At 39.1% G+C, this 13,786-nt stretch overlaps 1 protein-coding gene across 6 annotated transcripts in view; it reads right to left on the bottom strand.

Moving 5' to 3' along the window:
• The window catches only part of LOC109431761 (FERM, ARHGEF and pleckstrin domain-containing protein 2-like), a 201,926-nt gene that overhangs the window by 34,398 nt on the left and 153,742 nt on the right, over positions 1 to 13,786 (bottom strand). For 3 of the 6 annotated variants that reach the window (XM_029868959.2, XM_062861298.1, XM_062861296.1), the window contains exons 4-9: positions 12,490 to 12,613; positions 12,181 to 12,424; positions 11,960 to 12,120; positions 11,484 to 11,558; positions 1,681 to 1,793; positions 929 to 1,288 (exon numbers count right to left, since the gene is read on the bottom strand). In XM_029868959.2, the coding sequence (XP_029724819.2) occupies positions 929 to 1,288; positions 1,681 to 1,793; positions 11,484 to 11,558; positions 11,960 to 12,120; positions 12,181 to 12,424; positions 12,490 to 12,613 (1,077 nt within the window). Of the gene's footprint in view, positions 1 to 928; positions 1,289 to 1,680; positions 1,794 to 11,483; positions 11,559 to 11,959; positions 12,121 to 12,180; positions 12,425 to 12,489; positions 12,614 to 13,786 lie in introns of those variants that run through there. The other 3 variants (XM_062861299.1, XM_062861300.1, XM_062861297.1) reach the window with 2 other exon arrangements.

The raw sequence follows: 13,786 nt of genomic DNA, 5'->3' as shown, positions 1-13,786 counted from the left end.
GAAGAACGATCACTCTCAGGAATAATACGGATTCAGTCCACTTTTGGTAAATCGAACTCAAACTTACACTGTGATTCAACTCATAAATGTGTGACTCTGTTGCAGGTGTTAACCCTTTCAAACGAAGTAGATGTGTCGGTGTGTTAACCAAAACTTAATCAAATGAAATATGATACACTTCACAAATTACAAGGCAACAAAAGATAGATATTACAGTGGTTTTCAACCGACGAAACCGCTTGCCATTTTCTCAGAAATATAAATCTCCTTATATCTACAGGGTCTTGACAGAAAGACAAAAGAAATATTGAATCAGAATCAGCTGCTGCTGCAACCATAGAAATCGTGGCATGTCTGAGAATTTTGACTGAAAACCAACAGATTTTATGTTTTGAGTACTTTGGTTAAACCCTGAAGTTGTCAATTCATTGATTTTACTTAGGGAGGCTTACCAAGCCAAGTGGAAATCACAATGTTGGAAATGCTTTAACATTCATGAACACAACAGAAAAACGTGTTCGACGAACAAATCGAGATTTGAATTGCAAAAAGAAATCTACGTGCTCCGTAGGGAATCGAACCCACGACTCCCAATTCGCTAGACGGGCGCATCTTTCCTCCAAGCTACGTAGCCGCTTCACCACCCCTTGAAGGCGTAGAACTGATCTCGATTACACTATCGTACACGGTTTTGCTTGTCGCTTTACTCCTTGATTCATGCAGTACTCTTTGTGAAGCATTGAGTAAAGCTCAAAGCTTCCAGAGATCAAAAAAGCTAAATTGTCGTAGCCCCATATTTTTGAAACTAGCCCTAATTTCAATTCAGAGCCAATCAATAATAACTCTTTTATTTTCGATTTCCTGGATGTTGAAAACCACTGTCTCAAATGATAGAAAACCATAAACAAATAAAGCAAACTCTACTCACCGGAACTGAGACCGTCTTGACGTACACGAACCCGATCGGCTTCTCGCACATGGCTGCTGTTGCTGGGGTGGTATGGCGAACTCCAGGTGCCCCCCGGGGACACCGAGCGGCTCGAATCCTGCTGGAGGTGGCCCCCCTGATGGTGGTCCACCACCGAGGATGTACCCATTGGGCCCGCCGAGGGGCCCGTTTGGGCATAGGTCCTCGTCGGATAGGTCTCCACCTGGGCTTCCGTGAGCTGAGAACGATTGGCCAGTCCGGTAGGACTGCCGGGTCGGTGATCCTCCCCCGTATCCACTGGTTTCCTCATCTGAGAAGGCGTCCTCAAGGCGTTGCTCTGACTGCGACGCTCCCATTCCGCTACAAAATAGAGAACAACCACGCCAGATGTTAGCATTGCAGATCCGATTACCCGACTTTGGTAAATAACAAGTTATCAAAACAGAATCACATCCACAAAAAACGCTCAAAAATTAAATTTTGATACATTTGTAAACGACTCTAATTTCGGATTTGAAAAATCTACAATTTAATCGGATTTTAGTTTGAAATGTCAAAAAATTACTCATACTAGAAGTTGCAAGCTAAAAGTATCGTTTGTCATTCTTGTAAAGTGCAAAGAAAACTACAAGGTGGATCAATTGATAACCAAAGTAACGCAAAAACAAAGCAACTTAAAAATAACAAATTAAACAAACAATAAAACACAATCAAAATCAAAAAGAAAAACAATAAAACAAAACAATACAAACCGGTTTCGATTGGAAGTAAGGGATGAGCCGAGATGCTTTGATTCACATTACATGAAGTGCGTGATTGACTTCGGTTACTTGAATGTAGAGGACCCTGACGGAAAGACTGAGACCTGTTTGCAATTCGGATATAAAAAAGAGAAGAAAAGAACAAAAGAAGAAAGAGATAAAAAACGGTAGAGTAATAGAGCAACGACAACAACAGCAATCGGTTCTTAGCGTATTTTTCGTACTTCCTTAAATTTAGTGGTAGTAAAAGTAGTTTGTATTTTTAGGTTAATTGGGTGGGATTAATGAAAAGAAGCTGATGGGGGGATTTGATTCAGTGCATATGCAGTCAGATCACCAATAAGACGATTTCACTAGAAACCCACCGAAGCAGCTCGGCTATCTTACGGATAATTATGTCGGAATTTGGTAAATGATTAGATTGTACAACGCCCTATAGTTTCACCAATAAAGGGCTTTTCAGAAGTACAACCGATCAGCAGGGCTTAAAGTAGGTGGCTTGTCTAAAAGCAGATCTATCTGTACATGGTAGAATAGTTGTTTTCTGCGTAGGGTGATGATTGATGCATTGGATTCAACACGTGACTATCAGAACAAGTGATTTATGAGAATGATAAAAATTGTGAAGTATAGAAGTTGATGTGATGTGATTACACAAAAACATTGCATTGAGATGTTGAGAAGTTGATAAGATCAAATAGGAAAAATAAATAGAAGTTCATATAGAGCAGCATCATGATTCATTTCTATATGGAGAGTTAACGGATCAGATTAGGAAAGGTGCATTGGAAATGTATGCAGAAGGGAATGTAATTAAATGTGATATAGGAGAACTTACGTATTTTCGGCAGTTTTGTTCTCTTCGTCATGGGGTTTTTTTAAACGAGTTGATCTCAGAGATGGCCCAAATATATATGCCCAAATTTCAGGTTATTTGACCCACAAAAAACCCCATGACGAAGAGAACAAGCCTGCCGATAATACCCTTAGTCACTCTATTAATACAAGAATCAACACTTCCAAACGCGATAAGAATACAGGGGATACTCAAAATAACTGGGACATTTAAAATTTTCACTTTTCAAAAAATGTTCAACTCGCTGTCACTTTTCGAAAAGGGCATCAAATATTCTCATTTTTTTACTGTAAGTTCATCAACTAGTTGTGTATCAGTGGTCAAAATTTGGAAAAGATCGAGCCATTCTACACGAAGTTATAAAGGTTCTAGAAAAAGGTATAATTATCCGATAGCCAACTTTGAGCTGTTATAACTCCGGATTCAATGAACCGAATGCAATGAAATTTTGATCATCCATGACTAATATAATGAACTTTGAAAAACAGTTTACTTAAATTGATATTATTAATAAGAAAAAAAGTTATGGCGGTTTCATTTATTCTATGTTTTTTTAGTAAATTTATCTATTTACTCGAGTTGATCGTTTATCTATTTACTCGATTTATCGAGTTGATATGCATCCCATTACTTTTACAATTTAATGCCGGTTATTTTGTTACTTCCTTTTAAAACATATTCATATTGAAGTCAACTAGAGGGAACTTTAATGAGCTATAATTACTATCTCGAATTTTGAAACGATGATGAAGTTTTGGATATATTGGTGGTATATTAGAAAAATAATCCAATCGTAATAATTTTCTTTCGTGTAAAGAATTTTAAGTTTAGTCAAAAGTTTTTGATAGCTCATTATATGAGTCATAAATGATCAAAATTTCAATGCATTCGGTTCATTGAATCCGGAGATATAACAGCTCAAAGTTGGCTATCGAATAATTATACCTTTTTCTAGAATCTTTATAACTTCGTGTAGAATGGCTCGATCTTTTCCAAATTTTGACCACTGATACACAGCTAGTTGATGAACTTACAGTAAAACATTGAGAATATTTGAAGCCCTTTTCGAAAAGTGACAGCGAGTTGAACATTTTTTGAAAAGTGAAATTTTTACCTATCCCAGTTATTTTGAGTATCCCCTGTATATCAAATCTGTTTTATCCACTTGCGGTTTTATCAATTATCGGTTTTATAAATTATCAGCAAGAAAAAGGTTTGTTCCCTACTCCTAGACTAGTATAATTACAATTACAATAGTACTGCAGGGTAATTAATAATATTTGCAGAGTAGATAGAATAAGACACATTCCAGTATAAGTCGAAAGTATGAAGAACCGGCTAAAATTATGAATTCGAACTACACTCTTAGAAAAAATCATGTAAATTTAAGTTCACTTGGTATGTGCATCCCGGAGGAGGAACCCGTTTGACACAAATTTACGCCTTCTATCACAAATAAAGTCGAGCTAGCAATCGCTAGAGCCGAAGTGAGAGATAAAACATATATAAGTAAAATAATGAACAGGATTCGAACTTTAGTCCGCTGATTGAGAGGCACGTACTATACCTCTCGGATTTATCATCAAGTTGTGGAACAAATGATAAATATAAACCAACTCGAACTTACATGATGGATGTAAAATTAAGTCAAATTTGCCATTCAGTCATGAAATGTTTACGTGCGTTGATGATTTACGTTACGTGTAAATTCCTATTTTCTTAAGAGTGTACATTTAAAAACTACCATCGAGGACATGTGATTAACACGACGAAATCAAGTCACGGGAAGGAAAGGATTACACATGGATTTTATGCAGAGTTGCACTCTGACATTATCAATGGTAATCAAATCACCGATTTGTATAGACCGACTGCGATTCAAGACAGCGTACGTTTTTTTTTTCTTTATCAGAGACAGAACTGAACTGACTGTGATGGTGTGTAGATATCACTGATGGACCATCTCTTAAAATCTTTTTGAACATTCATGGTACAATATCAGATCATTCGAAGTGTTAGTGTTCTAGATGTGGGTCAATTTCAAGTCATTGTCTATCATTGTGATAGTGACGGTGGTTCGATATCAGTAGTCAACTGAGAGGACTGACATTGTGTAGTTCTGTTTGTATGTAATACTCATTAAATGCACTTTCTAATGCAGAATTTGTTTGAAACTAGGGCATGTGCACCACACCTTGGCTTAGTATGCCAGCCGCTTATGACAATTTTGATCATAACTCGTGAATTATGGCACTAGAAATGATATTTTGATCCTATCACGCGTACTAGTCAATGCATGTTTCATAAACTTATAACAAGCTAAAGTAAATATTAATTACATTGAAAAGATTCGATGCGAAAACATGTAGCATTGGTCTACGGTGCAAAAGTTTGACTATTGCAGGATACAACGTTGGCCTATTTCTTTTCGAGCGCCAGAACCACTGATTCGCTCAATTTTTTTTTCAATATTTCTACAGAAGCACTATCACTGTTTGTTCACTAATCTTACTTTCAAATTACATTCCCGGAGCCAAACACTCACAATCCCATAAAAAATCACTTAAACTAAAAATCTTTCTTATTTTTTCTTATGTTATCTTTTTACAGTCACCGCACACAAAATCTTTTTTCCTCTTCATTCCTTCGGGTTCATACGACTATCAAACGAATCTTATGAGCCAAGATTAGGGTACATAGTAAAAAAAAATGTCCGTAATATTCGGCCCACATTTAATTTGTTAAATGGTTATTATTTGTTGTAAACAAATAAACATGTTCAGAATAGTGTCTTTGACTGTGACATTTAACGTTCAGTTATCAGGAATCCCGGGATAAATCAATGAAGGAATCCCGGAAGAATTCTCTAAAAGAATCCCAGGAGGAATCAATGAAGGAATCCCGGAAAGAAATCCCAACGCAATTCCAGAAAACATATTCTAGGACGATTTTTAAGAGGATTTTTGATTACTGATAGAATCCAGGAGAAATATTTAGAAATCATAGGAGAAATCCTTAAAGAAAACCAGGAAATGACCTTTGAGTAATCTTGGAAAGTATCCCGGAGGAAAGAACCCTGAGAAAATCGCGAAAAAATGCCAAAAAAAAAACCATGAAATTTCTAAAGAAATCGTGAAAGAAATCTCTCAAGAAACTATGTGAAAAATTAATGAAAGAATCCCGGAAGAAAGCTCTGAAGGAGTTCCTGAAAAAACAACAGGAAATATTCTGGAGGAATAATTGGAACACGGAAGAAATCAATGAAGGAATGTCGCAAGTATAATTCGACAAATCTTTAAAAAAAATCCCTGGAAGAATCCAGTGAATGTATCTTTGGGAGAATCTCTAAAAGATATCTGGTAAAAATCAATGAAAACATCGCGGGAGGTAACAATGAATTAATTCCGAGAGAAATTTTTAAAGGAATCCCTAAAGCAAGTCTGAAAGAAATTCCTGAAGGAATCCCGTGAGAAAACCCAGAAAGAATTCCTGATGGATCCCTGGAAAGAATTCATGAAAGAAATAAGAATGCTGTGAGAATCATTAAAGAAATCTCTGATGGAATGCCGTTAGACATCCCTAATTGTGTTTCGGCATAAATCAACGAAAGAATCCCAGGAGGAATTCTTAATGGAATTTCAGAAAAAATCCTGGAGGAATGCTTAATATAATCATAGAGGAATTCACGAAGGAATCGTAGGAGAAATCCCTAAAGGAAACTTGAGAAGGACTCAGGGAGGAATCCCGGTAGAAAACAGCAAAGAAATTCTGGTGATGGAATATCCTTGACGGAGAGGACAAGACAGGAGACATTAAAAGAACCCTAAAGGAAATCCGTGAGAAGTCCATCAAGGAATTCCGGAAGGAACCCCTCGGAGTATCCCGGGAGAAAACCTAAGAAAATCCCGGGAGGAATCCCTGAAATAATTATGGAGGGAACCCTTTGGGAAAACCGGTAGGAACTTCTTAAAGGATTCCGGGAGAAATCCATGGAGAATTATTGGGAGGAATTGCTGAATATTTTTATAGCTGAAAATACTAGTGCGAGCTAAAAAATATGTAACAAAAGCACCCCGTCATATCAGACAAATTTTCCATCAGTTTTTAAATTTATAGTTTGCTCTTAGTATGAAGCTTGCGTCCAACATTCCATGCAAGAAATTGTTTGATATAAAATTCAGTGAGATGAAATAGAAATTCATATGTCAAATTTGTTTACGTCGGGTGTAATTTTTAGATTTTTTTGCTGTGTAGCCAAGATATTCGTGATATACTCCATTGCACGGTGACGTCATCAAGAAATCGGTCTCTTTCTCTCCTACGGAAAATCAGAAAACAACGGAACCAACACCTGCCAAATTTGACAGGTACTGGTCCTGTTGTTTTCAAACTCTCTGAAAGAGCGAAAGAGATAGAATTTCGCCGTGAGGTGGTCTATAAATAACATCTGGTGCGACAAGGCTTTTTTCTCAAATTACGCAACACTCTATGGGAAGAGGAGAGTACAGCCGAGCTTCCCTTCCCATAGGAAGGCTATAGGCCGAATGTTCGTTGGACTGCTAATATACAAACATTCATTTTTCCTTCATTTAACATAGACTACTCTTTGAAGTTTTACCTAGAGTTTTACTGTTTCTAGTTTTGAGCACTAATAGTTGAAAACGGCAAAAAAAAATACTATTATTCTAGAAGTACTGTCCATATACATGGGGGCCCATATAGCCGAGGCGGTAAACGCACGGGTATTCAGCATGACCATGCTGAGGGTGACGGGTTCGATTCCCGGTCGGTCCAGGATCTTTTCGTAAAGGAAATTTCCTTGACTTCCTTGGGCATAGAGTATCTTCGTGCCTGCCACGTGTGTATATCCGACATGCAAAATGGTCATTGGCAGAGGAAGCTCTCAGTTATGTTGTGCGAGTTGTGCAAAGAGTTTAAGTGGAATTTATGCTAACATTTCAGATTTTATTTAAAAACGTAACTTTTCTAGACTAAATCGGCAAATCTAGAACCCTATTGGGCCATATTTGACATTGAAAATGCGATATTTTCACTTGTTTTCGAGATTATTAAAAAAAGGTCCTATTTTAGTTTTTTTTAGTTTTTTTTGGTTCGGTAGAGTTTTTCAGGACATCTGAGGCCATACTTTAACATAATTGGTTATATACTTTCAGAATAATTTTATTATTCAATAAGGAAAATGCAAAAAAAAGTAAGTTTTCTCATTAAAAATCCCATACAAATTTCAATCACGATGCGCAAAGTGTAGGCATAACAGATCGCGCTCAAACTTTGTACAATCACTCTGGACCCGAAATGGAATAAAAAAACGTTGATCTAAAAAAACAACCTCCATGACCCACGCTAATGACCATGTTGAGAGTGCCTAGGATCGCTTCCCGGCCGGTCTAGTTTTTTTCGTAAGGGAGAATCCATTAATGGCATTTTTTTTAAATCAATTTTTGATAGTATGCTGCCCATTTCCCATTGTGTCCCATTACTAAATATTTTCATGGTTCGTTACATTATCGAAGGATCTGCGACCCCACTCTCCATAATATGATTTTTAAATTATAATATTACATTATTTTGATGCAGATGTTTCATTGCATAGAAGAATTGTAGTTATTTCAGAAAATAATGCATTTGATATCCACCAATCTTGCTGGACATTTTCCGAAGATCATTGAAAAACAGATGGTTCGGTCTGACTTAACGTCAACCATATAATCCCCCTCTGTGAGTCATCCTTGCAGGGATCCCACGAGTATTATCTGAAGGAATCCAGACTCAGAAAAATCCTGGGAGAAGTCTTAAGAGGAATCCCTAAATAAATCCCAGGACGATTCCGAAGGAATTCCTGAAAAAAAATGGGATGAATCCCCGCAGAAATTCCTTAAAGATTTTCAAGGAGAGTTTTAAAAGTGGTCTCTAAGAGAATTCTAAAACAAATCTCAGCAGGAATAACTAAAAATCTCAGCAGAAAATTGGGGAAGCATCTCGGAAGGAATTCTGAAAATTTACATAACCTGGAGAACTTATTGAATTTTTCAGAAGGTTTCTCTGAAAGAATCTCTGGATAATGCCTAAAAGGAATTCTGGGCAAATTCCAAAAAGGAATTCCAAGAAGAATCAATGAAGCAATAGGGAAAGCAGAAATCTTTGAAGGAATCCCTGAAAAACGAGGAGAAATTTTCAAAGGAATCTCTACATGAATTTGGAGGAAGAAATCTCTAAAGGGATCCCGAAGGAAATCATTGAAGAAATTTCGAGAGAAATCCCTAAAGAAATCTCAGAGGAACTCTTTAAATAACCGCTGGAACAATCTCGAGAGGTATCCGAAAAGAAAACCCAAGTAAAATTAATGAGAACACAAACAAGGGAACATGATGGAATTCCTGAAGAAATTCTTGAAGGAATCCCTAAAACATCATGGAGTAATCCCTGAACGAATCTTAAAAGGAGTTGCTTTGAATATCCTTAACAAATCCTTAAAGAATCTATGGAGGAATCCTAGGGAAAATCCCTGAAGGAGTGATTGAAGGAATCCTAAGAACTGTAGGAGTCCCAAGAGAAATCTCTGAAGTAATCCCCGAGGGAATCCACGAAAATGCCTGAGAGGAATTCAGAAGTAGATCCTGAAGAAATCCCTAAAGAAATCCCAAGAGAAATTCTTGAAAGCATCTCTGGAAGAATCATTAATATAAATTCGGGAGGTTTACCGAAGAAATACATACTGGGATAAATTCTCAAAGGAAAACCGGTGAAGACGAACTGAAGAAATATTGGGAGGAGTTTCTGATGAGTCGCTGAGAGGATTCAGGAGGAATCCCCATAGAAATCCTTAAATGAATTCCGGAAGTAACACCTAAAAGTACACCCGAAGGAGTTCCGGGAGAAATTAATGAATGAATCCCTGAAGGAGTCTAGGGAAGAATCCTTGAATAAATCTCGGGAGGAATCTCTAACAAAGCCTGGGGAAAACCAATGAAGAAAGACAGGGGAAAATTTATGAAAGATTCCCGGAAGAAAGTCCGGGATTATGCTATAAGTTTAAAAAGTGGTTCTGATAGAATATCTAAAGAAGTTTATAAACCTTATCAAAATGTTATTCAATTTAATTAGAAAACAAATCATAGGTTGTTTTCGGTCATCTGTTAATCATTTGACTCATTTGTTTATAACGAAGTGAGAGTATTCTCGGGCCCCTATTGCTCGTGAGCAGGTTTGTTTTACCTTTGCATCTGTCTACTCAGCTGTAATGTCCATACTTTTCCATCCTTGTTCATCATCAATGCAACTGAGCCTCCTATACAAAATCTTTTATAAATAGTAACTTAAGCTCCACGCGGCATAGTGCGTTCACATTCTTCACACTCGTGAAAATAAGTAAAAATAAATCTATCCTAGGCATCGATTGTTTTCAATTATTTACAACTTCTATCTATTCTAAATGAGCTCCATTACTTCTCATTTTTCACCAGCTTGTTTAAAATAACAAAGTGAAATGATTTAATAAAGATTAAACATGTAAATTAAAATAATAAAAATTAATAATATAATTATAATAGTTAATGAATTAATAAATTATTAGTTTATTATTATGCTCTTCTACAATAAATTTAGCTAATTGAAGACTAAACAAGAACGCAATGAAAACAGCAGAAGTTGGATTTGTTTCCAATAATACTCTTGTTTTGAGTAAAATATTCATCGAACGAAATACCACAGGCAAACAGACGTAACACCTAGAAAAATTTCGTAAAGAGTCCGCACTACCACCACCTGGTGGAAATGTTTCACGAAACACTGCGTTGAGCAATATCGTCAACAGAAGTCGCTATTGTGAAACGTCAAACGCATACAAAAACGATGCGCGCGCCTCTAGTTGTAAAAGCCACAACTATGGAGATTTAAAATGATCGTTAAAAGCGTGGTTGATGGAAATTTCACAAGTGTTACGCCTGTTTGTCTGTGAAAATACCCTCTCGTTCGAATGTAACTTTCGTTTTCAAACAATGTTGCTATGTTTTACAATCATAGAAAAGCAATATAAACCATAATCCATAACTAAAACAAAAAGGTGTAAGCTCAACTACAAACTCCCTACGGGAAGATAAACTGGAGGGTTTCCAACGTGAAGCCTCATATTTACATTCCGTCGGTCAATTACTGATTGCGGTCTGCGGCGCGGAATAGGATGATGAGGTCGGAAGTTGTACTAGAAGGACTTGATGTTCGTGCGATAGTGTTGGTGGTGGTGATTGGTTGGCGGTGGTACGGTTGTGGTGGTGTAGTGACGGTACCACCAAAGTCCTACGCGCCGTGTGCGGGAATTGGCGGACGGAAATCAAAGAAAGTGTCAACGGAATACGCGGGAAAGATGTGGAAAGATATGCAATCAGTGGAAATTTGTTTGATGCTAATGTTGAAAAGCGTTTTAGAAGCGCGTACCAACGTAAAACTGAGGCAAATACCAACCAAACCAGACATTAATGAGAGAAAAAAAACGGTAGTAACTGAAAGGGAAAAAGCAAATACAAAAGCCTACACAGTCGAGTCGAGACAAAAGCCAGATTCAGTGGGAAGTCGCCGGATGAATAGCGGAAGGGGTGAACAAGGAAATGAGCTATTGGAGTGGTGAGCGCGTTTTGTTTTTGTTTATTGACAAATGCTAAAGAAAACGGTGGGATTGTAGAAATGGCGCGATTTTTTTGTAAAAAAAATGTAGACAGACAGGTGGATAGGATGGAAAAAAGAAAAATCAACTGTAAGGATAGGACTAGGTTTCCAAGGGTATGGAAGTAAATGAGACGGATTAGACACAAGACAAGGTCTAGGGAAAAAGCCAAAAGAAGAACGTTCATCGTTGTCATCATCATTTGCCGTAATGATTGTTATCAGTATTGGTACGGTGTAGGAAAAAAGCAATATTTACCTTTGGAACGTTTGCCGCTTCACGTAATTGCCCCGAACGAATTCGATGATTTGTTTCTGTGTTTTGCCGCTGTACCTGTTAAAGCAAAAATAAAGCGATAAGAAAAGTTTTTAACGAAGCGTTCATTTTAATATTTTCAAGCAGTCTATACAAGTAACTGGGCCATAGGAAATATTTATTTCAAATACTGTTAAGCGAAATTGTAGAATTTGTGATGAAAATTTTAGCTACTGATTTGTTACAGTTAAGCTAACGCAAATTTTATTTTGGCCTTAGACCATTTGAGGGAATGTGATCCAACAAGGAAACTTGTTGGGGTGTGAACAAAGATTAGTGACATTCCCCTTGGGTGTCCTTCCCCTAGCAAGCGTCGATAACCGCAAGCACCATGATGAGGGGGGTAGTGAGAAGCTTTGAGCAGTGCATTTGAACTGTGAACCAAGATGTTAAACATCTGAAAAGTCCTGTCTGCTTACCTGAATGAACTTCCCCTGGACAAAACCCGCGCTTTCCGCCTCTGCACGTTCTGTACAGTCGAACAACGGAAGAAACCATGGTTTTCCACGCATTTCTTCCAGAAATTTTTGCACTCGTTCCGGCCCTCGAAGAAGAACTCCACCGTGTCTTTGTGGTACATCTACAAGTATAGGAAAATCAGATAACTTGCGATCAGTTTATCCTTCCAGCAACCACTCACGTAATTCTCCGGGTGCAGCTTGATGAGAAACTTTTTCCGCTTGAAGGAGATCTTGCGGATTTTGGCCCACGAGAAGGTGTTTATCCGGGTGATGCCCTGGAAGACGGCGATGCCCATGTGGGCCACAGCCAGATTGAGCGGCACCCCCTCGTGGTCTTTGGCCGGGTGCATCTTCATCCCGTACAGCTCGCACCGTCGGGCCGTCTCCAGCAGGTTGAGATCCGCTTCCGCCGGTGATTGTCCTCTGGGGGAAGCAGGGAAAATGAGTGTCAAAAATATGCCGAAGACTGATTGCTGACGGTTACTTACATGTGCTTTTTATGGTTTTCCATGATCCTCCGCTGCATGGTGTGGTCCTGCTGTGGCACAAATCGGTACGAAGACAAATAGGTGTGATCCGGATAGTCTTCCGGGGCGTAGTCACCGCAGGAGGCTGGAATGAAAAGAACGGCGTTACACTCACTATTTCAAGAGGTAATAGATTTCGCTCGGCAACGTAAACGTAATAATTCTTGATTCGATAAGAAGTGCCAACGAGTGGCGAACAAGAAGAATGCCTTCAAGAATCGAATGCTAGTGGCTAGTATCCGGGGGCTGCAAAACGGTGAGTCGATAAGGAGAGCATCCAATATAGCTCTGGTCCTCACAAGTTCCTACCTCATGCTTCCACGGGTCAAGCGATGACAAAGACCGCCAGCTAAGAGTTGTGTGCTTAGCTGGTAGTGCAGCCTGGGCACTGTTGTCCTTCTGACTTCAGCTAGATTGAGGAGGTACGATCCGAGTGTCTGTTCACCAAGGAGGTGCGGCTCAAACAGCGTCTGTTCTGGCATCCAGCGGCTGAGTAAGAAACGCTGCACCACGCCCAGCTAGATCCAAGGTGGTAGCCCCATCAGCGTGGTCGTCCCAGTGTTGGTTGGGACGTTAAACAGAACTGGCACGATGGCCCTCCGGCGAGACAGGAGGCCCAATAAGCCACCCGTAAAAATCCCCATTGCGAATAACATAGGAGAAAATACGACTCGATACAATCGGCAAAGACCCACGCGACGAAATAAGGACTACGATTGGAAACTTGGAACATGGAATTGCAAGTCATTAGGTTTCGCAGGATGTGACAGGATAATCTACGACGAACTACATCCCCGCAACTTCGACATCGTGGCGTTGCAGGAACTTTGTTGGACTGGACAGAAAGTGTGGAAAAGCGGGCATCGAGCGGCTACCTTCTACCAAAGCTGTGGCACCACCAATGAACTGGGAACAGGATTTATAGTGTTGGGCAAGATGCGACAACGTGTGATCGGGTGGCAGCCGATCAACGCAAGGATGTGCATGTTGAGAGTTAAGGGCCGTTTCTTCAACTACAGCATCATCAACGTCCACTGCCCACACGAAGGGAGACCCGATGACGAGAAAGAAGCGTTCTACGCGCAGTTAGAGCAAACATACGATGGTTGCTCGCCGCGTGACGTGAAAATCGTTGTCGGCGACATGAACGCGCAGGTAGGAAGGGAGGAAATGTACAGACCGGTAATCGGGCGAAACAGCCTGCACGCCGTATCGAATGATAACGGCCAGCGATGCGTAAACTTTGCAGCCTCCCGTG

Source organism: Aedes albopictus, chromosome 3, assembly GCF_035046485.1.
Source record: "Aedes albopictus strain Foshan chromosome 3, AalbF5, whole genome shotgun sequence".
Taxonomy (NCBI): domain Eukaryota; kingdom Metazoa; phylum Arthropoda; class Insecta; order Diptera; family Culicidae; genus Aedes; species Aedes albopictus.
Note: the sequence above shows the minus strand (reverse complement) of the source record. Positions and strands in the feature narration are given on the sequence as shown.